Source organism: Eucyclogobius newberryi, unplaced genomic scaffold (genome assembly GCF_026437365.1).
Source record: "Eucyclogobius newberryi isolate DKJ021-1_F unplaced genomic scaffold, fEucNew1.0.hap1 SCAF_12, whole genome shotgun sequence".
NCBI classification, from domain to species: Eukaryota; Metazoa; Chordata; class Actinopteri; order Gobiiformes; family Gobiidae; genus Eucyclogobius; species Eucyclogobius newberryi.
In genome coordinates, this window is record NW_027315746.1 from 26,771,778 (window position 1) to 26,799,052 (window position 27,275).

The window sequence follows — 27,275 nt, forward strand, 5'->3', positions numbered from 1 at the left end:
AGAGATTTTATCAACAGGATTTCATTCATTTTCGGGAAAGTAAAGCCTTTTTGAAGCTGCTCCCACAGCTTGGAACACGATTCAATCTGAGCCGAAACTTTGTGAGCTGATTCCTCTGAAGGTTTTTTACTCTTTTCAAAAAGGAAGAGCCAGAATCCTATGGAAATTGTCGGACCAAACTTTTACCAAAGTCTTAAACATAATTAATGTTAGTTATTTATTAACTAACTAAACTGTCATGCGCACTTTAACATTGCCGGCAGATACATTTGGCTGTACTTCCCCAATTCCTTCCTCGCGCTGCTATGCAACTCACGTTTAGCATCCGAGAGCTTGGAGACTTTGACATCTCATGCTGCGACTGTCAGCGGACAACAACAGCCTTTGTCCTAAATAGAAGGACAAAGACATATCCTTTTATAGCTGCACGTCTATTGTTGGCAGCCTGGCGAGCTCTGTGATTGTGCACGGGGGGGTGCAAGTGGCATGAAGCATAAATGGACTCTGCTCATAAGTACCTGCTGCTAGTATCTGCGTCGGTCCGAGCTTAGAGCAACCAAAATGGCTCCCAAGAAGAAGGAAGAGCCCAAAGCGGCAGCGGCAGCGGCAGCTCCTGCCCCAGCGCCGGCCCCCAAACCAGTGGAGCCGGAGAGACCCAAGACCCCCCCCGTGTTTGACCCCGCGACGGTGGCGGTAAGTGTCCGGGTGGGAGAGGAAGGATGCAACAGGAGGCTCAAGATGCTTCAGACATATTTGAAGATGATGTAATTGGGGGCGGTGTTGTCGTAGCAACTAAATCAAAACAAATAGGAAGTCAGGTGAATGGAAATGCTGTCAAATTGTGTTCTTCCGGAAATGACTCAGATTGTATTATGATATAATACAATACAATTCAGTCAATAGTGAGTCAGATTGTGAAAAGAGTTTATACAGTAAGAGAAGTGGTTATTTATTAGGTCTTGTGTCATGCTTATCTCAGGAGTGATATAAGAAAATAATATTTAAAATAATGTGAAGAAAGTTTGTAGAAAAGATGCTCTTTATGAATAGGCAAGATATCTGATATTTGTCGATACCAATATTAAGATTTCAAAAGCTATGGGACCATCAAATCATGTTAAGTTATAGTAAAGTTCTTGTAAGAATGATAACAAATTGTGCTGATCTGTGGTATAATGATTGTGTGAACATACAGACATGTTTTAGCCTATATTTCTCTTTTATGTGCATTTCTCACTCTTTAGTCTTTTCAAAAAGGCAAATTTGGGGCAGTGCAGAATTTTTTTTTGGGTAAAATGTCACTATCAGACCGATACCGATATCTGGGAGAAGTATCTGATGTCGCTGATAACCGATAACCCATCCCTTTGATCCCAGTTTGAGTCCAGATCAATTCTGATGCAGTCTTGTGGTTGGTCCTGATTCAGTTCTGATTAAGTCCTGGTTTAGGCCTGGCATAGTCCTGGTTTAACCTTGGTTTAGTTCTGGTTTAGCCCTGGTTTAGTCCTGGTTTAGCCCTGTCCTTGTCCGTGTTTAGTTCCAGTTTGGTCCAATGGTTAAAATATAAAAATGTAAAACATGACAATTATAAATATACAGCAGTTTATAATATAGTATTGTACTTTTCGTTTAATGCATTGTTAAAAGTAGTCAGGTATTTACAATGCAATACTGTTAATTGTGGTTGGTATTATTATTATTATTATTATTATTATTATTATACACAGTATATGGCATAAGCAAAAGCTTTAAAAAACAACATAACAAACACAAAGATTTACAGTAAATTTCTAGCATTTTTCTGTGAAATCAAAATTTGCAGTTACGCATTCAGAGTTGACAATATCAGTCCAGATTTAAATACAAATGTACAAAATGGTGTATAATTTTTTTTTAAACTCAAAATCGTGTATAAGAAATTATTTAAACTCAAAATGGTGCATAAAAATGTTATTTAAACTCATTATATACAGTGAGAGAACCTTTATTACTGTTATTCCTAAAATGATAACAGTAATATATTGAGAATTTTAACTCTACTGAGAAATTTAAAGGAAAAAATATGTATACATGTTATGATATCTTATTATGTTTTTTGGCTTTTAATGGAGATGTCAGCTTACGTTGAAAGAGCATTACCGCCCCCTTGTGGTGCGAGTTGGCCGTGCACAAAAAAAAAACTACAAATCACGTATGGATGCACCAAAAGGCTATATACTGTATGCTTTTACCATACTATGTGTCTCATGTATTTAAACACGGACACATCCACTGGTGTTAGACATGCCGACATCACAGAAACATCTGCTGACTCGGCCCTTCTGCTTCAGACACTTTTCCCTGCGTCGGTGAAGCCACACAATATGATTTTCATTAAGTCTGTGAAGAGTAAGACCACCCAAAGCACTCCTCCTGAGGTTTGGGGCAGGGGAAGACCAGAAGTAAGGAAAATAAAGCTAATTACGTGTAATTTTTAGACATTGCTTTGAGAAGTGTTGTGATAATATTTGGACAAAGCTGGACGGCGGGCGGAGGATTTGGAGATATATCCCCACATTATACAGGAGCTGTCTGACGCCCAGCCAGGGTACGCGCTGTAAAAATAGTCCAAGGTCTCGAGCGGATCAGGCCTTCTCACCGCAAGTTTGGAATATATTTTTAGAGCGGTCATAAATCAAAAGTATAATAGCGATAGAAGGGTTAAGTACTGTATTGTCAATGGGCTGTGGTGGAAAGTAACTGCAAAGTATTAAACGACATAGAACTGATTTTGTTTCATTCTCGTTAAGATAAATGCTCTTTACGTCATGCAGCATATGGTAAAAGCAGCTGAATTTTTTTTATTTTTTTTTTACATTTTACGAGGTATTTTACATGGTATTAACTTATTATGGGTCACCTCTTTTTCTCCAATCATCAATGTCGTGGAGTGACAGGAAGGGCGAAGTGGGCGGGGCAAACAGTTCGAACTAAACTAAATTAAACATGTTTCTAAGTCACGGTTTGTGCATATATTTTTTTGTGTATGTTTTTATACAAATTCAAGGGTAATGCTCAGGTGTTTGCTTGTTTGTTTGTTTGTTTGTTTGTTTGTTTGTTTGTTTATTTATAGCATGTAAAATCCCTTGTAAAATGCATAGATGATGAATATTCTTCCTTGGGTCCTCATCTTAAAAGCACATTTACAAACATTTAAGACATCACTGAATACACAATACAACAATACGCACTTTAATACGCTCTTTGAAGCTTTATAAAGTATTTTTAAAAACACAAATATTTGCAGTATTGCTGTGACGACATGAATCATGACCCACAGTTTTTACAGTGCAATGTAAAACTGATTACTACAGCATTTACAGTATTCATTTTTAGACTAGGATAGAATATATTTTACTTGGCATATTTGGCGGTTTATTTATTTATTTATTTTTCTTACAGTTCAAGATAATGGTGTTTTTTATTTGTTGCACTAGAAAAATTATTACTTATTTTACTTAACATTTGTCTGAGGATAGAGGTGGTACTGTCCTAGTGGCAAAACAAGCAGTACTACTAAAGTATAGAAGTAAGATGAGGTGAGACGAGGTTGCAAATACAGTCTTCCTGCTCGAACACATTTAACAACAGTATTAGTGACTCCTTCATGGGGTCGTCTCGTCTTTCCTCCTCCTCTGAAGAATGCTCAACACACTGTTCTCCAAAGCGCGTTTCGAGCGAGCGGCCGACGGTGCTGATGTCTTTAATGAGATCCTTTGTGTGGCAGATCTGCAGCTGACGGCCGCTGACAGCTTTTGTCAACGGCGCAATCCGGCCGAACACAAGGTCGCCCGTAAACCAGTGCATCCGACACGCGTGTAACCCAATACGGACCCCGCCCCTGCACCCGGGACGTCCCAAACACGCAGGGGGCAGAGGATAAAAGACAAGCGCTGGGTCTAATGTGTGGGACGGGCTGTGGAGATGCCCGTTTAACCACTGTGGAATCAGAATATAGGGATCAGGGCCGTTTCGAGCTTCAAATGGGGCCCAAGCTGTTCTGTTCAGGGGCCCCAACATGACATAGATTCAACATTTTATAAGAATTGGGGTGTTAAAAAAAGTTAAAAACAGGATAGACAGTGGACAAGTGAAGTTAACTGTGGTTCCGTTTTTGGGGCCTCCATCTGGGTTGTGGTCCCTCTACTGCAGGCATGTCCAAACTAGGGCCCGGGGGCCAAATGCGGCCCTCAAACCATTTTTTGTTGGCCCTCCAGCTTCCTGCTATGTCGGCCCAAACAACAAAAAGTAGTACTTTTTACTGTGAAATTGGGAAAATTCAGGCATTTTGATGTTATACCAACCTAATATTAATGTTCTAGGTCTAATTGAAGGTGTGGAGGCTCATCGCAATTACATAAAATGCAATATTTCGAATGATTCACTTTGTCATTCAACAAATTCGACATTGTCAAGTTGTTTGTGGCCCTCTGCCCCGTTTAATTCTCAAAAGGCGGCCCTTGGTGAAAAAAAGTTTGGACATTCCTGCTCTACTGCCTTAAAGGTGCCATAACATGCTTTTTTTCACGTTTCGTAGTCTATCCTAAGTGTATAATTGATAATAATAATGGTTGTGCAACACCCTTAACATAATAGTTAAGAAATATCACCCAGACCTTGGACCCCCTCACCAACCCGGAAATGCAAACGGCTTGGTTTGATATTAGACCCCACCCTTGCGAAGAGCGATCTGGCTCCCCCGCCCAACCCGTGACGTAGTCTCAGAGCGCGTGTGTGCCCCGCCCACCCGTGACGTAGCCCCACAGCTGTCTGCTCTGCGCTGCGCCGCTCCTGCCGCTCGACTGAGTGAGAAACGATAGAACTTCAGATCAACACTACTTTGAGACTAAATAAATCTGGTATTTATTCTACAGCGTGCGCAGAACAGATATATATATATATATATATATATATATATATATAAAAGTCTTATGTCCATCGCGCTCTTATTTCCTGGTTTTTCGGTATCGGATAGAACTTCTCTCCGTTTATTTTCCCGCAACTGCCTCATAAACCTTCACCATTGTGATAATAGTAAAGAGTGCGATATCATTAATGAAGTTTTGGGCCTCTTTGAGCCGTGTTTTGTCGTAAATCGAAGCAGAAAAACTCCGGAATGGGCTTGTAGGGAGACAGCAGCGCCGAGCCGGGCGGAAGGGGGCGGGAGGCGGTAGGCGGGAGGGGAGGGGGGATAATGACGCATGCTTGCCCTTATGACGCGGTCTTGCCCCACCGCCCGTCAGTTTGGAGATTCGAGGAAAGGAGATAGTCTGTAATATAGCTAAACACTGCGGGAATCAATCAAAAAAACACTCTGGGTACATATATGAAGCACAAATAGCAATGTAAGAAGGTTAAAAGCTCTGAAAAGTTGATTTTGCATGTTATGGGACCTTTAAAGTCTCTATGACAGTTCCTCCAGTTTGTTCTATTTATGACTTAGTTCGGTGAAATAGTACCTGTGGTAAATATTCATCATAGTTTTACTCCCGTTTACTTGCAGTTTGTGAAGAAATGTTGAAAAATAAAAGTTAAAATGACAGGAAGGAGCGAATCCCTGTGATGTCATCAGTATGCGACGAGCCATTGAAAACGCAGACAATTTTACGCTGAATTGACTTTTCTGGCAGTTTAAGTGATGAGTCAACAAAATAAAGGTGTTTGGTATTATTGTTTGTCAAAGCATAACTGTTGTGTAATTTATGTGGATTTCATGTCATATTTGCTGCCCATGTCCAACCAGGAAGTACAATTATATACGTTGTAAAAAAATCTCAAACTGGGCCAAATTGGCAAAATGTTTGGTAAAATCATTAAAAATACATCTTTAGCTCGAAACAGCCCATGTTAATGATTGTAGGTGATCAATTATTACAAAATATATACAGTATAATGTACATTTTTGTAAAGGAAAGTTGTTGTTGTTTTTTTTTAAACACAATTTAACATAAAACACTGATCAGAACACGACCAGTGAGCAAAAACCAAAATAAATGAACACAAGAAGTGTTTTTCAGCGACAGCATTTTCATTCAAAAACATAATGTTTTACCTTTTCTTGTTTCAGTTGGAGTTCACTCCAGATCAAATTGAAGGTAAGTGTAACCATAAGACCAAAGTATTCCCAGTTCAGACACATCATTTATTGTACATACTTTTAAAGGTATCCACACTATAGAGCTAATTATATATATATCCATGTGAAGAGTTGTCACTGAATGTATAATAGTTTAACTGAAACATTACTAAAGTTGTATAGTTCACCTATATTATCTAAAATACACATATTATACGCAAAATTCACTTTTTGAGCTTGTAACCATGTTGTTCCCTCTTTTTACCTGAAGTTGTATTTAGCTTTGTTCATGCTAGTTTGATTAATCCCGTTCCCAAACGTCCCCCTCAGAAAACACAAATGTCCCAATTTGATGACATCATATGAAGAGCTCTGAGATCTTCTGTGCTTTTTTTAAGTTGATAAATCATCAATATTCTCATTCTGAGCATTTCTGTTTAAAATTATTACAACTACGTGCTTAGATTAGCATGTCGTAAACTAGTGTTCATTTATTTCCCCATGGCAATTCCCTCTGCTGCCAGTAGATGGAGTGCTAGCACAATTTCTGATGAGGGAACGTGTCACTAGAAAGTAATGTATGCGTTCAGTAGATACATTATTTTAAGTTTAAGCATGTTTAAAGGTCATTCACAATACAAACAATGCAGAATACTTGTCCTTTAAAGGTCCCATAACATGCAAAATCAACTTTTCAGAGCTTTTAACCTTCTTACATTGCTATTTGTGCTTCATATATGTACCCAGAGTGTTTTTTTGATTGATTCCCGCAGTGTTTAGCTATATTACAGACTATCTCTTTTCCTCCAATCTCCAAACTGACGGGCGGTGGGGCAAGACCGCGTCATAAGGGCAAGCACGCGTCATTATCCCCCCTATCCACCTTTAAGCTAATGCTCCAGAAGGCTCAGTTCAGGGGATATTTAACTGAGAATGAGTTTGTTCTTGTGCTGCAGATTTTAAAGACTCGTTCCAGCTGTTCGACCGGACGCCTGCAAACGAGATGAAGATCACGTACGAGCAGTGTGGGGACCTGATCCGGGCCCTAGGACAGAACCCAACCAACTCTGAGATCATGCACGTGCTGGGCAAACCCAAGCCTGAAGGTGCTTCACACAGTACAATGATCATAGAGACATGAAGATCACCTACACACACTGAACTCTCCACTCTTGGACGTAACAACATAGAAAAATGGGTTGACATCTAAATCTAAGTCTGATTTATTTATACTTTTGACTCCACGAAATTAGTCAATAAGATCTTCTTGTTCATTTAAATCCTAAGACATTTAAACTAATACTCAACTAAAGGAAGTAGGACATTTACACCTGACTCCTACCATTTTTCTGATTTGCATGTCCCAAAATGCAATTTTTACACTTAAAATACTGAATTTGAATATAAACATTACAGATTACTGCAGATGGAAAAGAGAAGCAGCTAAATGTGGTGCAGATCATCCTTTCTTTTTGTAAAACATATTATTTTGTACAAATAAAGAGGAAAAAACAGAAGAGAAATATGTCATTCAAACACAACAAACTTGCTCATTTAGCACGTATGATGCTAAACGGCTACAGTGCTAGCACAGTCTGGTTCTAGCAGCAGAACAGCACTTCTAACAGAATCCCTCCGCAGACATGCAGAGCAAGATGCTGGACTTTGACCAGTTCCTGCCCTTGCACCAGCACATCTGCAAGGCCAAGGACCGCGGCAACTACGAGGACTTTGTGGAGGGGCTCAGGGTGTTCGACAAGGAGGGCAACGGCACCGTGATGGGGGCCGAGCTCCGGCACGTGCTCGCCACTCTGGGTAAGACTTTATGACAGAAATATTACATTCATACTATTACAGGGCTGTAGAAGATAGTATTGGTCGATTGATTAGTCAGGTAAATGGATAAAATGGTGTGAAACTGGTCAAATTTCTCAAAACGTTTCAGTTTTTCTATGATCTGACCCAAACTGAACTCACAAGATTATAACCACATGGGAGTTTATGCAAGAATAACAATTTATATAGAAAAGTGCTTGGAAGTGGTGTATTTATCTGTAAAGCAAATCCTCAGCTGAACCTCTCCACGCCTTCTCTTTTCTGCTGTTGTCGCAGAGGAATACGTCTAATTACAATCGAAATGAAATAATGAGTCGACAAAAGACTTTATTCATAAAAGAAGGCATTTTTGTGCACTTTTTATGCACCGTTTGGTTTGGTTAAAATGAACTCAAGTTTGGTTTTGCAGATGGAAGAAGATGCACGCCACTTGGTAATAAATGTGCTTTTATAAACAGCCAATAGACTCCTTAAAAAATACTCAGAATGTAAAAAAATAGTAGTACATGTATATAAATAAATGTCACTCCCCTATTTTCTACTTTAATTCCTTTACTTACCTTAAGTTCTTCCTGGTCCAGCACATTATTAGGTCTTTATATTTGTTGTTGTGTTGTTGCTCTGTTGTTTTTGTTGTTCTATGTTTTAATAAAATACATTAAAATAGCGGAAAATTCATAAATAAAGAGCGTGTGTAGAAACATAGACCAAACTGTCAATCTTTTATAACCAGCCTCACATGAATTCATTTGCCAAAACCACTTTGACATTTCGCATTTTAATTTGACCATCACTTTATGTTCCACTTCACTATGTTTTAAACATATATTTTATTTATTCATTTCTTTATTCACTTATTTTATATGAGATAGTCAGTAGAGACAAATAATAAATAAATAAGTACAAATAAAACTTCTTGAATTTGATTTCTTATTCAAGCTCAAAAGGGAGTGGGAAGAAGAAAAAGTATTGAATCCCACCTCAGTCTTAAATTAAAGCATACATCAAATAACAATACAACAACATAAATCATCTAAAAGGAAATTTTAATAGGTTCTGGATCTAAAACCAGTAAATGACTCGCTGTACCGTTCCACACAAGGAAAAACAATAGTGTAACAGCCATTGAACACCAGAGAGCAGCACTTTCCCTCATCTTCTGTGACTCATTAAACTGCTCTTACAATATCAATCCTTTAAACATTTTGTCCATTTCCATATCCCAATTTAGCAATTCTCTGAAAAGAAACTTAGACAAATAAAGTAATCATCATTTTTGCTCATGGAGGACAAGGAGTTTTTTGTTGCCTAAATTTCCCTCAAAGAATTAAAAAATGCCGCAGACATAAAATTCCTGGTGAACAATGGCATTTTTATTACACATTTCAATATTTCTCTCTATTTGTCTCTTTCTTACATTTTATGAATACAAATGTTAATTCAATGACAAAAGTGTATTAATTTGGAACCACTAAACATTAGATTTGAATTATTCACCAACACATGAATTTGTTCTTTTGCAAATTAAAATGAATAATTTAGATTTTTTTGTTTTTATTAATTAGTCTCTCAAAAAGTGTAACCGGTAGAAATTTCAAATAACTTAAAAATATTGTTTTGTGATTTATGAGGTATTCAAATTATGTCAAATACTAGTAGCTATGTAGTGTAGGGACTGTATAAGTGTATAAAAATAACACAACACTAAACATTTGCAATTGTGTTTTACTTTTTTTGTTTATTTAATAGGAGATCATGATTGACATCTAGATTTTTTGTTTTTACTGTAAATATACTCAAAATATTGTCAAAATATTGTCTGCATACAGTCATTTCCCATTTGTTCTACATATATATTGCATACATTACCACAAATACAACTTTTTTTTAAGCTAAAATACAATTATGTGATTACAAAATTTTTATTTTTTATCATTTATTAAAGAAAAACTGACATTTCTAGCCTGGAAATTCTAAATTGTAGCTTGTTATTTGTTGTAAGGACTTAAAACCATTAGTATTTCGATCTGAAATTGAATCATTGAACATTTGTTTTGGTCTTCTTCAGTTTTGCCTCCAGCCGCCTCAATTCTGGAATATTGAACATTCTGATGATGACATTGCAATTTAAAGTGTTTATTTGGGCAACGTTAAATGAAATCACAATGAAACGTGACAATCAGAAGGCTTTTGCGAAACATCTACGTTTTCTACAACCAAAAAACTGACATTTGACGTCTATTTTTGGAGTATTTACATGAACAATTTGAGCTCCTCTGTCATGGTGATAAATACTCACTCATTACAATGGGCTTTTTTCTTTGTTTGCAGGTGAAAAGATGAGAGAAGACGAGGTAGAGCAGCTCATGCAGAACCAGGAGGACGCAAACGGCTGCATCAATTACGAAGCCTTTGTCAAATACATCATGGCTTCTTAAAACGAATCTCCATGTTATTTATTTGTAATTTAACTCTGATTAAGCTGTGCATGCCCTCCTGTATGTGAGCCATTACTGATGTGATCGAGAAATAAACATGACTCCAAATCATGAGTGGGATTTGTGAATAAAAAACACAAGTCTAGTTAAAAGGTCTGAAGTCTAGTTCTCTTCTCTCACCAGCAGAGGGCAGTGTTGCTTTTTATAATTCTCTTCTGTTTTTTAAAGACTTCTAGGTGGAAAGAGGGTGACCATTTGGCAGTGGTGGAAAGTGTACTGAAAATGAGTACTTAAAGTAGAAGTGCACCGTCCAATACTGCAGCCAAAACTGTACTTTAGTCAAAGTATGCATGGAAAGTTTTAATGGAAGTACTACTTTAAAAAACACAATGTTGTGGTATTTTGAATCTTTTGCTCTAAACCTGGTAAATTAAACAGATTACTCTTACTCAGAGACATGTGGACAGAGCACGCAATAATTAAATTCTTCTGAAATATGTTTTCTCTTCACTTCTATTTCATTTTCGGCCATCGAAGCAATTTCTGCTGTGATTTTGGGTGTTATTGTATTAATTATAATTATAATTATATAAATATATTGAATTGAAATGCATTTAATCACACAAAGAGCTACACTGAAGACAAAAATAAAAACACTTTAGTTCCACCCTTATTTTTCTGGTGGTCACACCATATTTTTTGACCCCCGGAGAGCCTCACAATAAACATAAACCTACATTTCAAAGTGTCCTTTATTGTAGCCAGCCTAAGGCACACCTGTGCAATATTCATACCAGCTCATCAGCATCTTGATGCCACGCCTGTGAGCTGGGATGAATTATTCTATCCATCTTCTTCCACTTCCCCGGGGGCCAGGTCACAGAGGACAGCAGTCTGGGTAAGGACTCCCAAACTTCCCTCTCCCCAGACATCTCCTCCAGCTCCTCCAGAGACATAGTCCCTCATGAAAAATGTAACACAAAAACAAAAGTGTTGCATTGCTATTTTTGTCCAGTGTAGTTTATTTGTAATGAAGAATCTGAAGTGACAGATTCAGCAGAGGAGGAGTTCTTCTGAGTATCTCTGCATAAATGTGTAGTACGTGAATTACTCACCTGCCTGTCATATGTCACTCATGTACATGGTTTCTGCCAGGATTTTGGTTGCATGCTTATTGATTTACACTTCCTTTAATGAGGATAGTCCCATTGATATTTGGAATCTCATTTTAATCCTGGCCCCCAAAAGACTGACATTGAATTTATCCGCAGTAGGCTACGTGTCTTCACAATGAGATGAATCTGAGTTTATACACACGTCGGAGAGGAGAATGTTGCTAAAACATAGAAAATTGTCCCACACAAAGCTTTCCACTGGCAGAGGGTTAAAACTCCAGACATTTGAAAAGAAAAGAGGAACTGTGCGGCGAAAAGGGGGCGTCTGGTCACCTTATCTCTTTCCAAAGGTGTCCCAGACTGACATATATATCCATAAATCCTATTACTGGATGCAAATTCATTTTGATAGCACTAACAGGACACTGGTTGCACAATATACTCATTCAAACTTCAAACTTATTCTGTATATGAATGATGTGTCAGTATGAGAAATAGAACTGAATATGGAGGGAATATGCAACAGTCATTAAATGTGTGAAGGCTTTACTTTTCACACCGGTTTGTGTTTAGAATAAGAATTTTGCCCACACATTTTAATTGGCAGTAAAATGAAATTGCCTGAGAAGAATACGTATGTAAGACTTAAAAAAAGAAAAGCATAAAGTAACCTCTTTATGTATGTGTTCTGTAGGTGAACTAAACTTCATTTATTCTGCAACATTTCTTGTATTTTGTATTTTATGCTTTCAACTTCCTTGTGTCATGATCTTGTACTTCGTTCCCTCTTTGGGCCATGGGAGTGTGTATATGCTCCCTCTCTCCCTTCTTCCCTCTTTGGGCCATGGGAGGGTGTATATGTCTCCTCTCCCTTCGTTCCCTCTTTGGGCCATGGGAGTGTGTATATTCTTCCTCTCTCCCTTCTTCCCTCTTTGGGCCATGGGAGGGTGTATATGTCTCCTCTCCCTTCGTTCCCTCTTTGGGCCATGGGAGTGTGTATATTCTTCCTCTCTCCCTTCGTTCCCTCTTTGGGCCATGGGAGGGTGTATATGTCTCCTCTCCCTTCGTTCCCTCTTTGGGCCATGGGAGGGTGTATATGTCTCCTCTCCCTTCGTTCCCTCTTTGGGCCATGGGAGTGTGTATATTCTTCCTCTCTCCCTTCGTTCCCTCTTTGGGCCATGGGAGGGTGTATATGTCTCCTCTCCCTTCGTTCCCTCTTTGGGCCATGGGAGGGTGTATATGCTCCCTCTCTCCCTTCAGTCTCTGCTTGATTGTCGAACTGTCAATACAGAAGTTCACGCCTCCTGTTGCTTAGTACAAATATCTGTTTAAAGACGTCTGCTGAAGATTATGTTTCATATCTCCTGTTCGTGTTACTCTGCTAGAGACAATTTTAGTTTAATCCATCTGATCGCAAGTCTGAAACCAGTTTGCATTTGTTCTCTTTCCTGAAATAAAGGAACCCTGTCCGGGACACTTTTAGTCACCTTTGAGTCTGTTTTGGTATTCCTGTTTCGTTGTCCATCAGAGGAGATTTAGTTATCCATTTGTCTTTTGAGTTCACTCCATTCAGTGCAGCGTTTGAGTCCGTTTGACCAGCGTGAAAAATAAGACATTTATAAATTCAAAGCCAAGATGTATTTATTTTTCGGAAAACTAGGGCTGTAAACTTTTGGCCACTTTGTCGATCAATTTGTCGATGGAGGAGCTTTTAGTTGCTGACTTATTATTTTTGGAGATGATTTACATGGGTTTGGACAACAGCAGAAAGTAGAAGACACTCTTTCTGCTTTTTTTTGCCCGTTTCTTCGTACTTTTCTGTACGCAAAGTTGTGACTGAGTGAATTTACGCAATTTGATGATCTTTTGTGTGCATTTTTGGTCAGATATTTGGTTCAGATTAGTTCTTCCAGCACTACACCTCACTCCCTTTAAGAGAGGCGTGTCTTTAGTCGAACAAGAATTTCTATGGTGGATCTTTTGTTGCTCCAAAACACAATTGGGGATTTTAAGTTGATCTACTCTAATTTGGGCAGAACAGTGGCGCAGCGGTTAGCACAGCAAGAAGGTCCTTTGTTCGATTCTTGGGCCTTTCTGTGTGGAGTTTGCATGTTCTCCCAGTGTCTGCATCGGCACAAAACACAAAAACATGGACAATAGTGTGCTGGTGTATGAAAGAGAGCGTGTTGTAAGAGTGAATGTGGGACACAGATGGAAATTAGCCCGTGGCAACAACTGGGTGTTTTCAGCATGAATTTAATTTCTGTTCCTCAACATGCACAATAAGCTCCTCCCCTTTGAGGCCAGGACTCCCCTAAAAAGACATGCGACTTTCCTGCTTAAATAAAGGTCAGTAAACATGCCCTGACCTGACCAAAATATATAAACAACAACCAAATGTTTAGTCTGGAAAAGATGTTATGTAATATATGAATTTAAAGCCAACTTGTACTTGTGTGAGTGAGAATAAAAAGCTAATTCATCAAATCCAGCTGCCCATTTTTGCTTGGTAACAGAAAAATAACATTTTATATGCAGAAGTCAAAGTGACTATCTTTAAACTGTTATTGGATGAATAATGCATATGCCTTTGGGACTTAAGTTGCAGTTATTACCGGCTGTACTGTACGCGTGAGGCATTCAGGCGCCTCAGCACTTTCTGAACCTTCATCTTAGAAATTAGAACATAAAAAATACCTAAAAAGAGTTAATTTTTCATATCAGCTTTGGTACTTTCTCTGTTGTACGGTCTATTTATTCATGCTTTTTGAGCGACGCCATATTAATTTTGAATGTGGATTTCTCTCTGGTGTTTGTGAGATGCATTAACACGCTGCTGGCTCTTTAATAGCTGTGAAAAATGGGGTTTAGAATCTAAGGCTATTTAGATTCAAATTCTCTGTGATTCATACTATAACTCTTTCACTTACATAAAGGCTTAGAGGTGGAGAAGTTGAATGTTTTACTCTAAAAGATGTAAGACCTTGAGAGATGACTTCTAATCCTGCCACTGAATGGGACAATAAGACACCAATCTCATAAGGAAACATATTTAACCATATTTTTAACCTTCGAAACATGTAATATTGTTTATAAACGTATGTTGTTAAACTATGTAAACAATGTACATAATGGAATATCCGCCTGAAGTGCTCCTCTGTGTTTTTAAAGTTAATGTTCACTACTTTTATTCTGACCATTTGACCTTTGAAAACCATGTGTTACTTTCTAACAGCCATTCCCTTATGGTGTTAGCATGCCATCTACTGGTGGCAGAGGGAATTACCATGTATGCCCTGCCATGCTAGCAAACACACACAGTGTAATGAAAGTGTGACATCACAAATCTGAAACCAAGTGTTTTTGAGGCTCAGGGGAAGATGACCTTGTGAACATAATGAATGAAACTAGCATGAATGAAGCATGGTTAATCACTTAATTTTGCATAATGTATCTTCTTTCAATTGATGTACAATATTTGTTATTATTTATATTTTTTCAAAAACATTTATAAAAAACAAATACTGATAGTTACTTACAGACAAACTTAGGTACAAAACAATAGCTGCTAAGCAATCAAATGGTGTGTAGGCTTTAAAAACACAGAGAAACAGTCCCTGGATTACCACTGGACAGAGTGTGTTTGTGCATTTGAGTCTTTGAGAAGGACATATGATGCAGGGACATATGATGCAGGAACATTACATGTACTCAAGACATGCAAGAATGAAACAAACAAAACTCCCAACTACATGTCTGATGTAAAAACTGTCATGGTCACCGTCTGTCTGGTGCTGTATAGTTTTGTCTTGTTTTACTCACGGGTTCTATTTCATCCCTACTGACCGCCAGAGGCGGTGCATAAAGCACTGGATGATCATCCTTGTACATACACAGGTCGAGAATTAATAACAAAAAAGTTACCTTTGACCCCCGGTGGCTCACTTGAGTCTATTTAGTCACGTGACACCGGGAGATCAGTCCCTTTTCACCTTCTCGCATGCAGGTTGTATATGTGGTTGTTGTTCGGCTAATATATTGCTGTTTCCCACAAAGTTTGGTTAGTTTTGCTGCTTGTAGCCCTGTGACTGTGGTACAGTCGGTGCAGCGAGTTCGCTCGCCCTCCTGGGGCTGCACAAGCGTGTCGGACCTGTTGCAATGAGGAGGTATATTTACGTTGTTTTCTACGACTGGTAAGTACCCCTTTAATGCATTTCGCCGTAGCCGTGCGCTCGGTAGATTTTTGTTGAATTTGAATCGTACAATCGTTCCCGGTTTTGTGTTTATCCGTGCTAAAGCCGTTAGTTTTGGTTTACGGATACAGCCACGTGGCTTTATGTTCTAACTATAGCCGTGTTCGGGTCATTAGTTCTGAACTGCTTTGTTTTCAGCCGGTTACACATCATCGGTGGCGTTTTCGGCTAGACCTAGTTGTTCCTGTAACTGGTTTTGTGTTTACATTGGGTCATTAGTGGGGTGCTCAACTTAATCTGATCCCGCGCGTCTCCTTCACGTAACGGGTCATTTGTGACGTTCACTGCTCGACCTAAACATGCTGCACCCCTCTTACCGGGGTAGAGGTTTAATATCTTAAAGTCGCTAGTGGCGTTCCGCTCGACCCGACTCTATTTGGCTCCGGTCTTATAATGCTGGAGTCCCTGTGTTGTCGGTTCTGCCTGGCGCCGCTGCAGCCTAACGATGGGCATGATCTCTGCCCTGCTTGTCTTGGAGTGGATCATCTTCGGGAAGCACTCTCCGATGATGCTTGCTCCAACTGTTCAGTTATGCCCCGGTCTGTGCGCGTCGCGCGCTTGGTGGCTTTCGAGGACGCTTCAGACTGGTTGTTTGTGGCGCCTCCGAGTCAATTACCAGCTGGCCAGACTGGGGGCCACAAGCGACTGTCCACGGCTACTCAAGACGGCCCCCCATTTAAGAAAAAGAAGGGGACTGGGAAGTTAGCGGCGCAAGTGAGCACGCTGACATCTGAACTGGCCCAAAGGCGGGCAGTTATCCAGACTCTCCAGACTGATGCCAGTCGGGTGGTGGCACAACAACAGGAGGGGCAGGACACAGCCTCAGCGTATGATGACGTCATATCTGTGGCTGCTTCAGACACTCAGTTTCAGCTAGAGTCTGACCTTCTGAGCTCTAGAGTTTCAGAATCTGGCTCACTGGCCTCTGCTGGCTCTCAGGCCGACAGTGATGACACTGTCACAGCGGCTTTACGGACGGCACTTTCCCGCTCAAAGCTGGATGTTCCGAGGGATGAGGCGGCACCCTCTAGCGCCTTCTTTCAGCGCCAGGCTGCAGCATCCCACTTTGCAGTTCCTCCATCGGAGGAGTACATTAAGGAACTGCATGCCTGTTGGACACATAAAGGTATTTCCGAGGCCTACTTCAGATGGCAGGGTCTTGGCACTGATGCAGGATCCTCAGAAGCTTGGCCTGGGACATATGCCGGCAGTGGAGCCGGCTATTGCCTCCCTCATCGTCCGTCCAGAGGAGACTTTACGGACTAATGCCCGGTGTGTAGGACCACAGTGCTGGGTTACAGACGACCTTCTGTTCAAGGCGTATGACATGGGAGCTCGTATGGGTCGCATTGGGAACTCCTTGTCTCATTTGATGCTAGGCCTGTCGTTTTCCCTTGAGACGGTGCCGGTGGACCAACCAACACAGGGGCTGGTTGACGCCTCCTTGCAGGCTTTTGCCCTCATGTCAAGGGAACTAGGGCGTCTGCTCTCTACATTAGTGCAAGCTCGCCGCCAAGTATGGCTGGCACAGCCTCCACTCTCTGAGGCTAGTAGGAAGACCATGAGGGGTGTTCCAGTTCTTCCTGGAGAACTATTTGGCCCGGCCGCCCTGGAGGCTCTAGAGCGCACGGCTCAGGCTTGCAGTACACGGCAACAGTTGGCGGGGCTTCATAGGTGGAGGTCTCATCAACCGGCTCAGGCTGCCCCTCCCATTTCTTCACGGAGGTACGCACCACCACCCCATCACTCCCCCGTTCATGGCTCGGACTTGCAATAGGCCCCAAGGTTTGGGTTTTGTCCATCCCGTGCGTCCCGTTCCTCACAACTCGGCCGTCGCCCCCACAAGCCCGTGGGGGGTCGAGGGGCCTCCAGATGAGGTTACAGGGCCGGCGGTAGGACTTTTTTCCCCTGGACAGCTGGAGTACTGGACGGCTCACTCCCCAGATATTTGGGTGCTGGCCATGCTGTCCGAAGGGTATCGTCTGCAGTTCCGCCGCCGGCCACCTGTTCCTGGTCGGATCCGAATGACTGTTATTCAGGATCCGGCCAAGGCGCAGGCGCTCTCTCAGGAGATTCGCACCTTGCTGGACAAGGGGGCGATAGTTCCTGTGGACCCCCTGCTGGATCCAGGCGGCTTTTATTCCCGATATTTTTTAGTACCCAAGAAGATGGGCGATTTACGCCCGGTTCTGGACCTCAGGGGTCTAAATATGTTTTTAAAGGTGCTCCCCTTCAAGATGTTGGCTGTCAGATAAGTGCTCCAGGCGATCTCCCCAGGCGACTGGTTAACAACAGTAGGAAGGATATGCAACCTGAAGGATGCATATTTTCATGTCCCCATTGCACCGCCACATTGGAAGTTTCTCCACTTTGCTTTCCGGGGAGAACACTTCCAGTTCAGGGTCCTGCCATTCGGGCTATCTCTGTCCCCTCAAGTGTTTACAAGGTGCATCGCTGCAGCCTTGTCCACCTTGCAGCCCCAGGGGTTGCGGATTCTGCCCTATCAGGACGACTGGCTCGTTTGTGCACCCAGCCACGAGCAGGTGCTTCAAGATACAGGCACGTGGCCAACTTGGGGCTGCGGGTGAACTTGGTAAAGAGCTGCCTGGTGCCGTCACAGGTAGCAACTTTCCTCGGCATGGTCCTCGACTCCCATACAGCGACTGCACACCCTTCGCCCAAGCGAGTGGACGATATTTTGTGAATGTTGCAGGACTTTCGACAGTGGAATTCTCTTCCCTACCTCTTGTTCCTAAGCCTCTTGGGCAAGCTGATTGCGGCCGCAACGGTGGGTCCTCTGGGGCTGCTGTCTTTGCGCCCCCTTCAGATGTGGCTCAACAGCCTACACCTGGACCCCACACGTCAGAATCACAGGCGCTAGTGGCTACCCGTATCCCCCCAATGCCAGGTGTCTCTATGCAGGTGGCGGAATGAGGCCTTTATGACGCAGGGCGTTCCGCTGGGGCCTCTTCCTTCCAGACGGGAGGTTGTATACACCAACGCATCCCTCCTAGGCTGGGGTGCGACATGGCTGGCATGGATGGTGCAAGGGTCATGGTCCCAGAGGCAGAGCAGGTTGCACATCAAGCTGTCGAGCTAGCGCTGCGCCATTTCTTGCCACACCTGCGCGGCCGTCATTTCATGGTACGGTCTGACAACACCAGTGTGGTTTTTCACATAAATCACCAGGGCGGCACTGGGTCGTTGACCCTGTTCAGATTGCACAACGGGTCCTGACTTGGGCTACCCCGCGCCTTGCCAGTCTGAGCGCTGTTCACATTCCGGGGGTTTGGAATGTGTCCACGGACTTCCTGCCTCGCTATCGGCCGCTGTCGGGGGACTGGCAGCTTCACCCGGAGGTGGTGAGGGACATTTGGGAGACCTTCGGCAGGGCACAGGTGGATCTTTTTGCCTCCCGCGACGCGGCTTTTGCTGGCGGACAGGGCCAGCCCACTGGGTCAGGACGCACTGGCTCACGACTGGCCCAGGACGATGCTCTATACATTTCCCCCATTCCCCCTTATTCATCAGACTCTTCTCAGGGTCCTTCAGGAGGGCCACAGTCTCCTGCTAGTGGCCCCGTTTTGGCCGGGGTGGACATGGTTTCCTCTGCTGCGCAGGCTTTGCTGCGGCACAGCGAGACGTCTTCCCCCCAGGCGGGATCTCCTCTCTCAACTAGGGGGTCAGATTCTGCACCCCAATCCCAAGCGCCTGAAACTCTGGGTATGGCTGCTGCAGGGTCCGGCCTGACCTTCTCGAGGTACGCCGGGGAGGTGAGGATCCAGTGCATTGTGCTGTGTCAACGCTTTCCTGCGGGAGCTACTTGTCCAGGGGCGCTCTCCATCTACCCTGAAGGTATACATTGCCGCAATTTCTTGTTGGCATGTGGGGTGGAATGGTTCCTCGGTTGGCTGTAACCAAGATATTTCCCTTTTTCTAAAGGGTGCTCGGCGTTTGCGTCCGCCCGTTCTGTGGTCCCGGCATGGGACCTGTCCCTGGTGCTGGAGGCGTTGCGATCCCCTCCATTTGAGCCTCTGTCGCAGGTTGACCTTAAATAGCTGTCAATAAAGACGGCATTCCTTCTTGCGATGGCCTCGGCGAAGCGGGTGAGTGAGCTCCAGGCTTTGTCCGTGGCAGACTCCTGTTTTCGTTGGCACCCCGACAACTCTGGGGTTTCCCTTTGGCCGAATATGGATTTCGTTCCAAAGGTGATTTTATCGGCGGGGCACAACCGGCCGCTATAACTGGCACGTTTTGGTGCGGGATCTGCCGCCGAACAGCTGTGTCCTGTCTGCGCATTTTAGGCATATGTGCGTGCTACAGCATTGATACGCAAATCTGAGAGCCTGTTTGTCTGTTTCACCGGCCCGCGCAAGGGCCAGGCTCTGTCCAAACAGCGTCTCGCTCGCTGGATTGTTGATGTAATCACGGAAGCCTATGCTCGACAGGGGCGACCGTTGCCTTCCGGGCTTAGGTGCCACTCCACAAGGGGGCTCTCAACTCCGTGGGCCGCTATGAACAAGGTGTCCTTGGACGTGATCTGTGAGGCGGCCTCTTGGACATCCCCGAATACCTTAGCAAGATTCTACAGAGTGAATGTGGTTTCTCCACAACCGCTGGAAGAGGTTCTCCAGCAACACTCTTCCATTGAGGTATGGTTTTGTCTATTCCTCGGGACCCTGCTGGTATTTGTCATCCAGTGCTTTATGCACCACCTCTGGCGGTCAGTAGGGATGAAATAGAACGAAAGTTACAAAGTTACGACTGTAACTACGGTTCTATGAATCCCGGATGACCGCCAGAGCATCCAGTGACTTTTTTGTTATTAATTCTCGACCTGTGTATGCGCAAGGATGATCATCCAGTGCTTTATACACCGCCTCTGGCGGTCATCCGGGATTCATAGAACCGTAGTTACAGTCGTAACTTTCGTTTTCTGGCTCCTCTTCGTTTCCCCCTTCCCTTCTTGTTCTCCTCTCTGGTTACCGCCCCCTTGTCTCTCAAGCTCATCACAGATTCCTCACACCTGTGATTGGGTTCACAGCTGTATCTGCTTGTTAATCACTGGGTGTAGTATATTAGATGGGTTTCTGAGATTAGCCGCGTTACCTGGTCGACCTCAGCTATCGAGCTTCTGGTATTTTGATTCGTGTCGACCGGGATTTCTATTTTTTTGCCTAACCCAGTTTAACTCTGGACGTTACTGACCAGTTTTTTGACTGACCTCCCGCTGCCTAAACCTTGTGACATATGTTTGCTATTGACGATCTCTGACCTTCCCGATTATCCTTCTGCCTATTCTCTGACAAGTCTAACGCCTGGGAATGGAAACTTTAACTGATACTGACTACGCCACTCGTCTGCTCCCTGACACCGCGGTTTGATAGCGCTGCCCACCGCTGGAAGGATCCTTTTATTGTCGTCACACTTAACCAAAAGACTTTGCACATTCTCTGTTCTGTTATCATTCAAATCTGTTACCAATCACCTCCTGTTTTCAGCCTCGGTAATTTCTGCCGTTCGTGACAAAAACAAGTAGCATGTCGCAATACTAACATTTCTAACTCTTTCAATACAATGGACTGTATATTTTAGCACAAAATAAATCTTATTTCTTTAACATCACCATAAGATAAGATATTCCTTTATTGTCCCACATGGGGAAATTTCATTGGTGCAACGCAGGTAGATACAGAGGTAGATACAGAAGAACAGATCACTTATAGGAAGTCTGAAAAACACTTTCAGTAGAAGATCTCCTATAAATAAAAACTCCCATAGACAAATAAATAAAATACCATTGCATGTGATCCCGACAGTAATTGCACATGAATATGTGTCATGACAGCACATAGATTGCACATGAACTTCACAGTAATTGCATATGAATTCCAACAGCAATTGCACATATGACAGAATTGCACATCAGTATTAGGTTAGGTCAGTATTGCGACGGGATAACTAGACGATCTCCGGGTAAGACGACTGTTCTCTGCAGTTTCATGAGTTCCTCCTTTGTGGAAACGCGGTACGGCGCTGGCCGGGGGGCGGGGCCGGAGCCGGGGGACTCAGAGCCAAGACACATCGCAACGACACGACGAAAACACTCAATCCAGCCGAATAAAGTCAAAACAAGTTAATTTAAAGCGATTCCAGTGCGTGTCCCGATCGTTCGTGAAGTTCCTCTTTCATATAAACGTGTACCGACGACACGCCGTACTTTAGCGCGGCCGGAGGGCGCGGGGGGGGGCTGGTGGGCTCGCTCGGAGCTAGCTCACGTCACAACAACACAACGAACGCAACGAAAAACGCTCAAATCCAGCCGAAAAAAGTCAAAAACAGTTGAATTAAAAAACTATTCCAGCGCGTGTCCCTATCGTACAGTAAAATAGAAAAAATATACTAACTGTATTTACAAAATATAGGAGATAAAGCACAATAAGTGTGAGAAAGAAGAGAGAGCGTTTACACCGGGCTGCCAGCTGTACCAGCGCCTTATGACGTAATGATATCTGAGTCCTGATTTAGAACAAACCCATTCTAAATACAATTTTGTGGGTACGGAAAAAGTACTCACCTGGTGAGTAAGATCCGCTGGCGGAGGAGGAAGCCGGACAGACTTGGCAGACCCAAGCGCATTGTGAGGGTCTGTTGGGAACGTCTTGCGGAGCCCTCTGTCAGTAGGGTATTCAACTCACACCTCCGGGAGAGCTTCTCCCATATCCCGGGGGAGGCTGGGGACATTGAGTCCGAGTGGACCATGTTCTCCGCCTTGTTGATGCGGCTGCTCGGAGCTGTGGTTGCAAGGTCTCCGGTGCCTGTCGTGGCGGCAACCCCCGAACCCGGTGTTGGACACCGGAAGTAAGGGATTCCGTCAGACTGAAGGAGGCCACTCTGGCTTGTAGGTCTCCTGAGGTCATCGACAGGTATAGGCAGGCCAAGCGAGCCACAGCTCGTGCTGTCGCAGAGGCAAAAACCCGGGCCTGGGAGGAGTTTGGGGAGGCCATGGAGGATTATCGGTCGGCCCCAAAGAAATTCTGGCAAACCGTCCGGCGCCTCAGGAAGGGGAAGCAGTGCCTCACCAACACCGTTTACGGTGCGGGTGGAGACCTGCTGACCTCGACTAGGGATGTCGTCGGACGGTGGAAGGAATACTTTGAGGACCTCCTTAATCACTCAGTCACCGGAAAAAGGTTGCTTGCCCTCTCCAGGTGGGTGGGGAGTCCTTGCTCCAAGTGGAGGAGTTCAAGTATCTCGGGGTCTTGTTCACGAGTGAGGGAAGGATGGAGCGTGAGATCGACAGGCGGAACGGTGCAGCGGCTGCAGTGATGCAGTCGCTGCATCGGACCGTTGTGGTAAAGAGGGAGCTGAGTTGAAAGGCAAAGCTCTCAATTTACCGGTCGGTCTACGTTCCTACCTTCACCTATGGTCATGAGCTTTGGGTAATGACCGAAAGAATAAGATCGCGGATACAAGCGGTCGAAATGAGTTTCCTCCGCCGGGTGGCTGGGCGCTCCCTTAGAGATAAGGTGAGGAGCTCGGCCACACGGGGGGAGCTTGGAGTAGAGCCGCTGCTCCTCCACGTCGAGAGGAGCCAGCTGAGGTGGCTCGGACATCTGTTCCGGATGCCTCCTGGGCACCTCCCTCGGGAGGTGTTTCAGGCATGTCCCACTGGGAAAAGGCCCCGGGGAAGACCCAGGACACGCTGGAGAGACTGTCTCTCGGCTGGCCTGGGAACGCCTCAGGATCCCCCCAGAGGAGTGTCTGGGGAGTTGGGAAGACTGGGAGTCCCTGCTCAGACTGCTCCGCGACCCGGCAACGGATAAAGCGGCAGAAAATGGATGGATGGATGGAAAGGGTCTGAATACTTAAGTGATATTTCAGTTTTTCTTTTTCAATAAATTGGCAAAAATATCTATGCCCTTGTTTTTTGTCAAGACGTGCTGAGTGCACCTTAATGAGAAATAAGATGAACTTTTATTTTTGCAAATGGCAGCAATGAAACAAAAGTGAAACATTTATAGTCTGAATACTCTCCGCCATAAACAAACACTAGATACTTAATATTCTGGAAACTAGGAAGGAAGTTTAGCAACAAGAGCTGTAAAAAGCCACCATAAAACCTACCACCTCCCCTTTAAGTCCTTTGCACATGCCAGTGTGGTCTTTTGGGTGCTCTTTGGTCCATGTGTTGTTGAGAACAGCTGGTTCATTTACAACTATCACATTGCCTTGTGGTGGTGAGAGGACGGCACGTCAGTCTGTCGCTCTTCTGGGACCAACTGGGCACGCCTAGATTCTCCAGTGAATAAGGCCACGCAAACATGTCATTAAAATTAGAAGTCACTTAGATAGTCTGCAGTAATAAGCACAGATGGGCTGGAACATGTGCAAGAATGGGTAAGAAGACATAAAAGTCATAGAGAATAGTTATGCTAACCGGCTGCGCAATCTTTGTAAATCGGTTTTAACACGTGACCTGTCGCCATATTATTCTAGCTAAACAAATATTAATTCCAAAATAAATAAATGCATCAACAACCCAAATAATCTGTGTTAAAGTACAAAGACATGTCGTATTATTGTTCCTTCATCAAAAACATGCTTTGAGTTGTACTTCGCTTCATTCACGCTGGTTTGATAAATCCTTTTTCGAAAGTCCTCTCTCCTCCGAGCGTCAAAAACACTCCATTCTGAGTTTCAAATTATATTAAAAGCATAGTAGTCTACAGTAGCTGCCAAAAACAGAGATAACTTTGCTATTTAGTGCATAAGAACAAACGCAGCTGTAACTAGGCCACATTCACAGTATCATGCATGTTTTGGTGTTCTCTGACCCGAAGCAGCCGCCCCGCAGCATGGCATCTATTTTTTTCAATCCGCTTCACATCTATTAAAAATAACCCATATTGAAACGTAGTGAAATGACGACAGTACTACATGTAGCTTAAAGTGCTAAACTGGTGACAATGGATCCGCACCTGAGAAATAATGCATTTGTGGCAGTACGGCAGTTAGAATAGAATTTAATTTAGAAGTTGCAACAACCCCACCCCCGGAATTTCACTGGGAGAATAGTATATTAAGTGGGGTTCCCAAGGCACACAGGTACGTATATCAACAGAGCCAGGTTCCAAGTTAAAGTATTTATTTTGCGATTTTACAGTTTTAAGATACACATTAATTTATTTGTAACAGGAGCAGATTAAAAGGTAGAAAACGGCCACAGTAATAGATAAAAGAACGGCAACAACCACAACAGTAACAGTAAGAACAGTGAAGGAGCGACAGGAACAGTAAAAGTAGCGATGTAGAGCAAAATAAACTAAAAACACAGCAATTGAAGCAACAGCGCAATAATAGCGGAAAGCAACAGTGGACGAAGCGACAGCGCAGCAAAGCAACAGGAGAACAGCAGCGAAGCGATAGCGCAGTAATGGCTGTGGAGCAACAGAGCAGCAACAGCGGCGTGACCAGTGCCGCTCCTGGCCACTGCGGACACCAATTTTGGAGAGGTCCACGGCGTGAGGCCAACCAGAGGCAGTGTTCAGATGGACCTAGAATCAGGGGGGACCAACCAACCCGCACGGCCTAAGCTGTTCAATTCAGCGACGCAAACTGTTCCAAGTTAAATGACTGGGCCCACTCCTACATGGCTCGCTGGCAACATCTACTCTAAGAACAGCGCCACTTAAACTCTACAGACCCGTCAGCTGCGCCGTACAGGCATGTGCTGGGCAATCAGCGAAGTAAGGATTGGTGCCGAGCAGGTGGCTGGACCACGGCACTGGAAGTGCGAGAGGGAGCGGCCAACACCAGGACCCGGAAGTGCGGGTGAGCGGAAAAGGGGGAGCAAAGAGAAGGAAGCGCTTACAAAGCCCACCAGCGCGCGCCGCCGGGAGCCGGGGAAACACTCCCTCGGCACAGGCTCCAATCACCGTCTTACCACATTCTACCCCCCAAATGGCATCGGCGCCCCGACGATGGACTTAAGTTGTCAACACCATGGCCTAAGGACTGCACACATGGAGATTTAAGCAGCAGGCCCATTCCCCTGCAAATTTCCAGCTGGATGCCTTGGAAGATGGTGACGGTTAGAGTGTTGACCTGCCATAGAGCGGGTGGACCGGCGTACTGCTTCTCCAAGGTCACTGCTAGGTGTAACACACAGTGGGCTGATTGGAGGGCCCTGGGGTGGGGGCTGGTGTGAGTGCTGGGCTTGGCGGACCAGAACAAGATGGTTGCAAGGACTGTGGCGTAGTTTGAGTCTCTGCCACACGTCGGATTGAAGGAACTAACGATTCCTGAGTGGACTGTGGTCCCAAGAACAGATCACCGTCAAAAGATTCAACCGACACGTCATCCCCAGGAACTGGCTGTAAATCTAGAAACTGGGGCGAATCGTCCATGATTACATTGGGCGCATCAAGGCTTACCAGAGCTTTTAACAAAGAGCGATGTACCCTCCTGACTTTGCTGTGGTCGTCGACAGGTGCCACAGTATAGACCGAACCGCCAGATTCCGGCGCCTGTGTGACTCTAGGTCACTGGACGCCAAAGGTCCTGAATCTTTTGGCGACCCTTGATGCTGTGGTCACGCAAGAGGACAAGCTGACCCTCTGCAAGAGGTGGCTCTTGCACCCGTTTATTGTGGTTAGCTTTCCTGCGATCAGCCGAAACCTTCAGATGGGCTCGTGCCCCATCAAAGGCCACTTGCAACCGAGCCTGATGCTCCTGCACCCACTCGTTGACACTACCCGGCAAAGGCTCAGGTACCCGCCCAAGGAGGAAATCAACGGGGAGTCTAGGTTCTTGACCAAACATTAACAGATAAGGGGATTCGCTCCCGCTCGCTCTCACTCTCTGGCCTTTGACACTGCTGTCACTTCCGGGTTTGCGCCGAGGGTTGGGTTCCCGTCGTAATCAGGTATGACATGGACAGACTGATAATTAAGTATTTTAATTTCATCTTTAAACCTAATTTGGCTTCTTTAGTGCCGTCGCTCCTAGGCCCTCACCCCTGCAACGTCTCGCGTGTGTTTGGTGGCTTGCTTAGCCCCACTGTCGCTGTCGATCACGTTCTCGTCCACGTTTGGTCGGTTCCGCTGTCATATGCCCTGACTGTCTGGCGTAAAGCCTGTGGATTGAGGCGTGGTGCGCCAGGAAAGTGGTATGTGTTGCCGTTCGCTTAGATCCCACGTAAAGGGGCTGTTATACTAACGAAACTGTCCATAGGTAAATGGGAGATCACTGAAGCTGCTGCGTGGAGCGGTGGCACTGAGGACGACCTGTGTCTTATCTTATCTTTAGTCTTGTCTTGCGTTTAGTCTTGTTTTTGTTTTGTTTTCTTTCGCTTTTGTCTTATTTTACTGTATGACGTGGCGGCCCTGCACTTGGAGTGGCAGGTACCGTAAGTGGCTGGGAACTGACCTGAATGTTACCTGAAAATATCATTAAATTATGTCTAAACTGAACCAAGTGTCTGCCAATAACGAACCCGCGTGTCCTTCACTTTTAA

General features: G+C 44.1%; 1 protein-coding gene and 1 pseudogene across 1 annotated transcript; both read left to right on the forward strand.

The window, feature by feature from the left end:
* Positions 1-486: 486 nt before the first annotated feature.
* On the forward strand, positions 487-10,500 carry myl13 (myosin, light chain 13). Its single transcript, XM_072441749.1, has 5 exons — positions 487-693; positions 6,107-6,134; positions 7,072-7,221; positions 7,757-7,930; positions 10,283-10,500. The coding sequence occupies exons 1-5, from the start codon at positions 562-564 to the stop codon at positions 10,387-10,389; spliced, it is 591 nt and encodes a 196-aa protein (XP_072297850.1). The 5' UTR covers positions 487-561; the 3' UTR covers positions 10,390-10,500.
* A 6,584-nt stretch (positions 10,501-17,084) lies between these two features.
* On the forward strand, positions 17,085-26,584 carry LOC140355849 (uncharacterized; annotated as a pseudogene).
* Positions 26,585-27,275: the final 691 nt, after the last annotated feature.

Coding starts and splice junctions, on each gene's coding strand:
- myl13 (XM_072441749.1), top strand. CDS start 562: ATGGCTCCCAAGAAGAAGGAAGAGCCCAAAGCGGCAGCGGCAGCGGCA. Junction 6,135..7,071: donor CACTCCAGATCAAATTGAAG/GTAAGTGTAACC, acceptor CTTGTGCTGCAG/ATTTTAAAGACTCGTTCCAG. Junction 7,222..7,756: donor GGGCAAACCCAAGCCTGAAG/GTGCTTCACACA, acceptor ATCCCTCCGCAG/ACATGCAGAGCAAGATGCTG.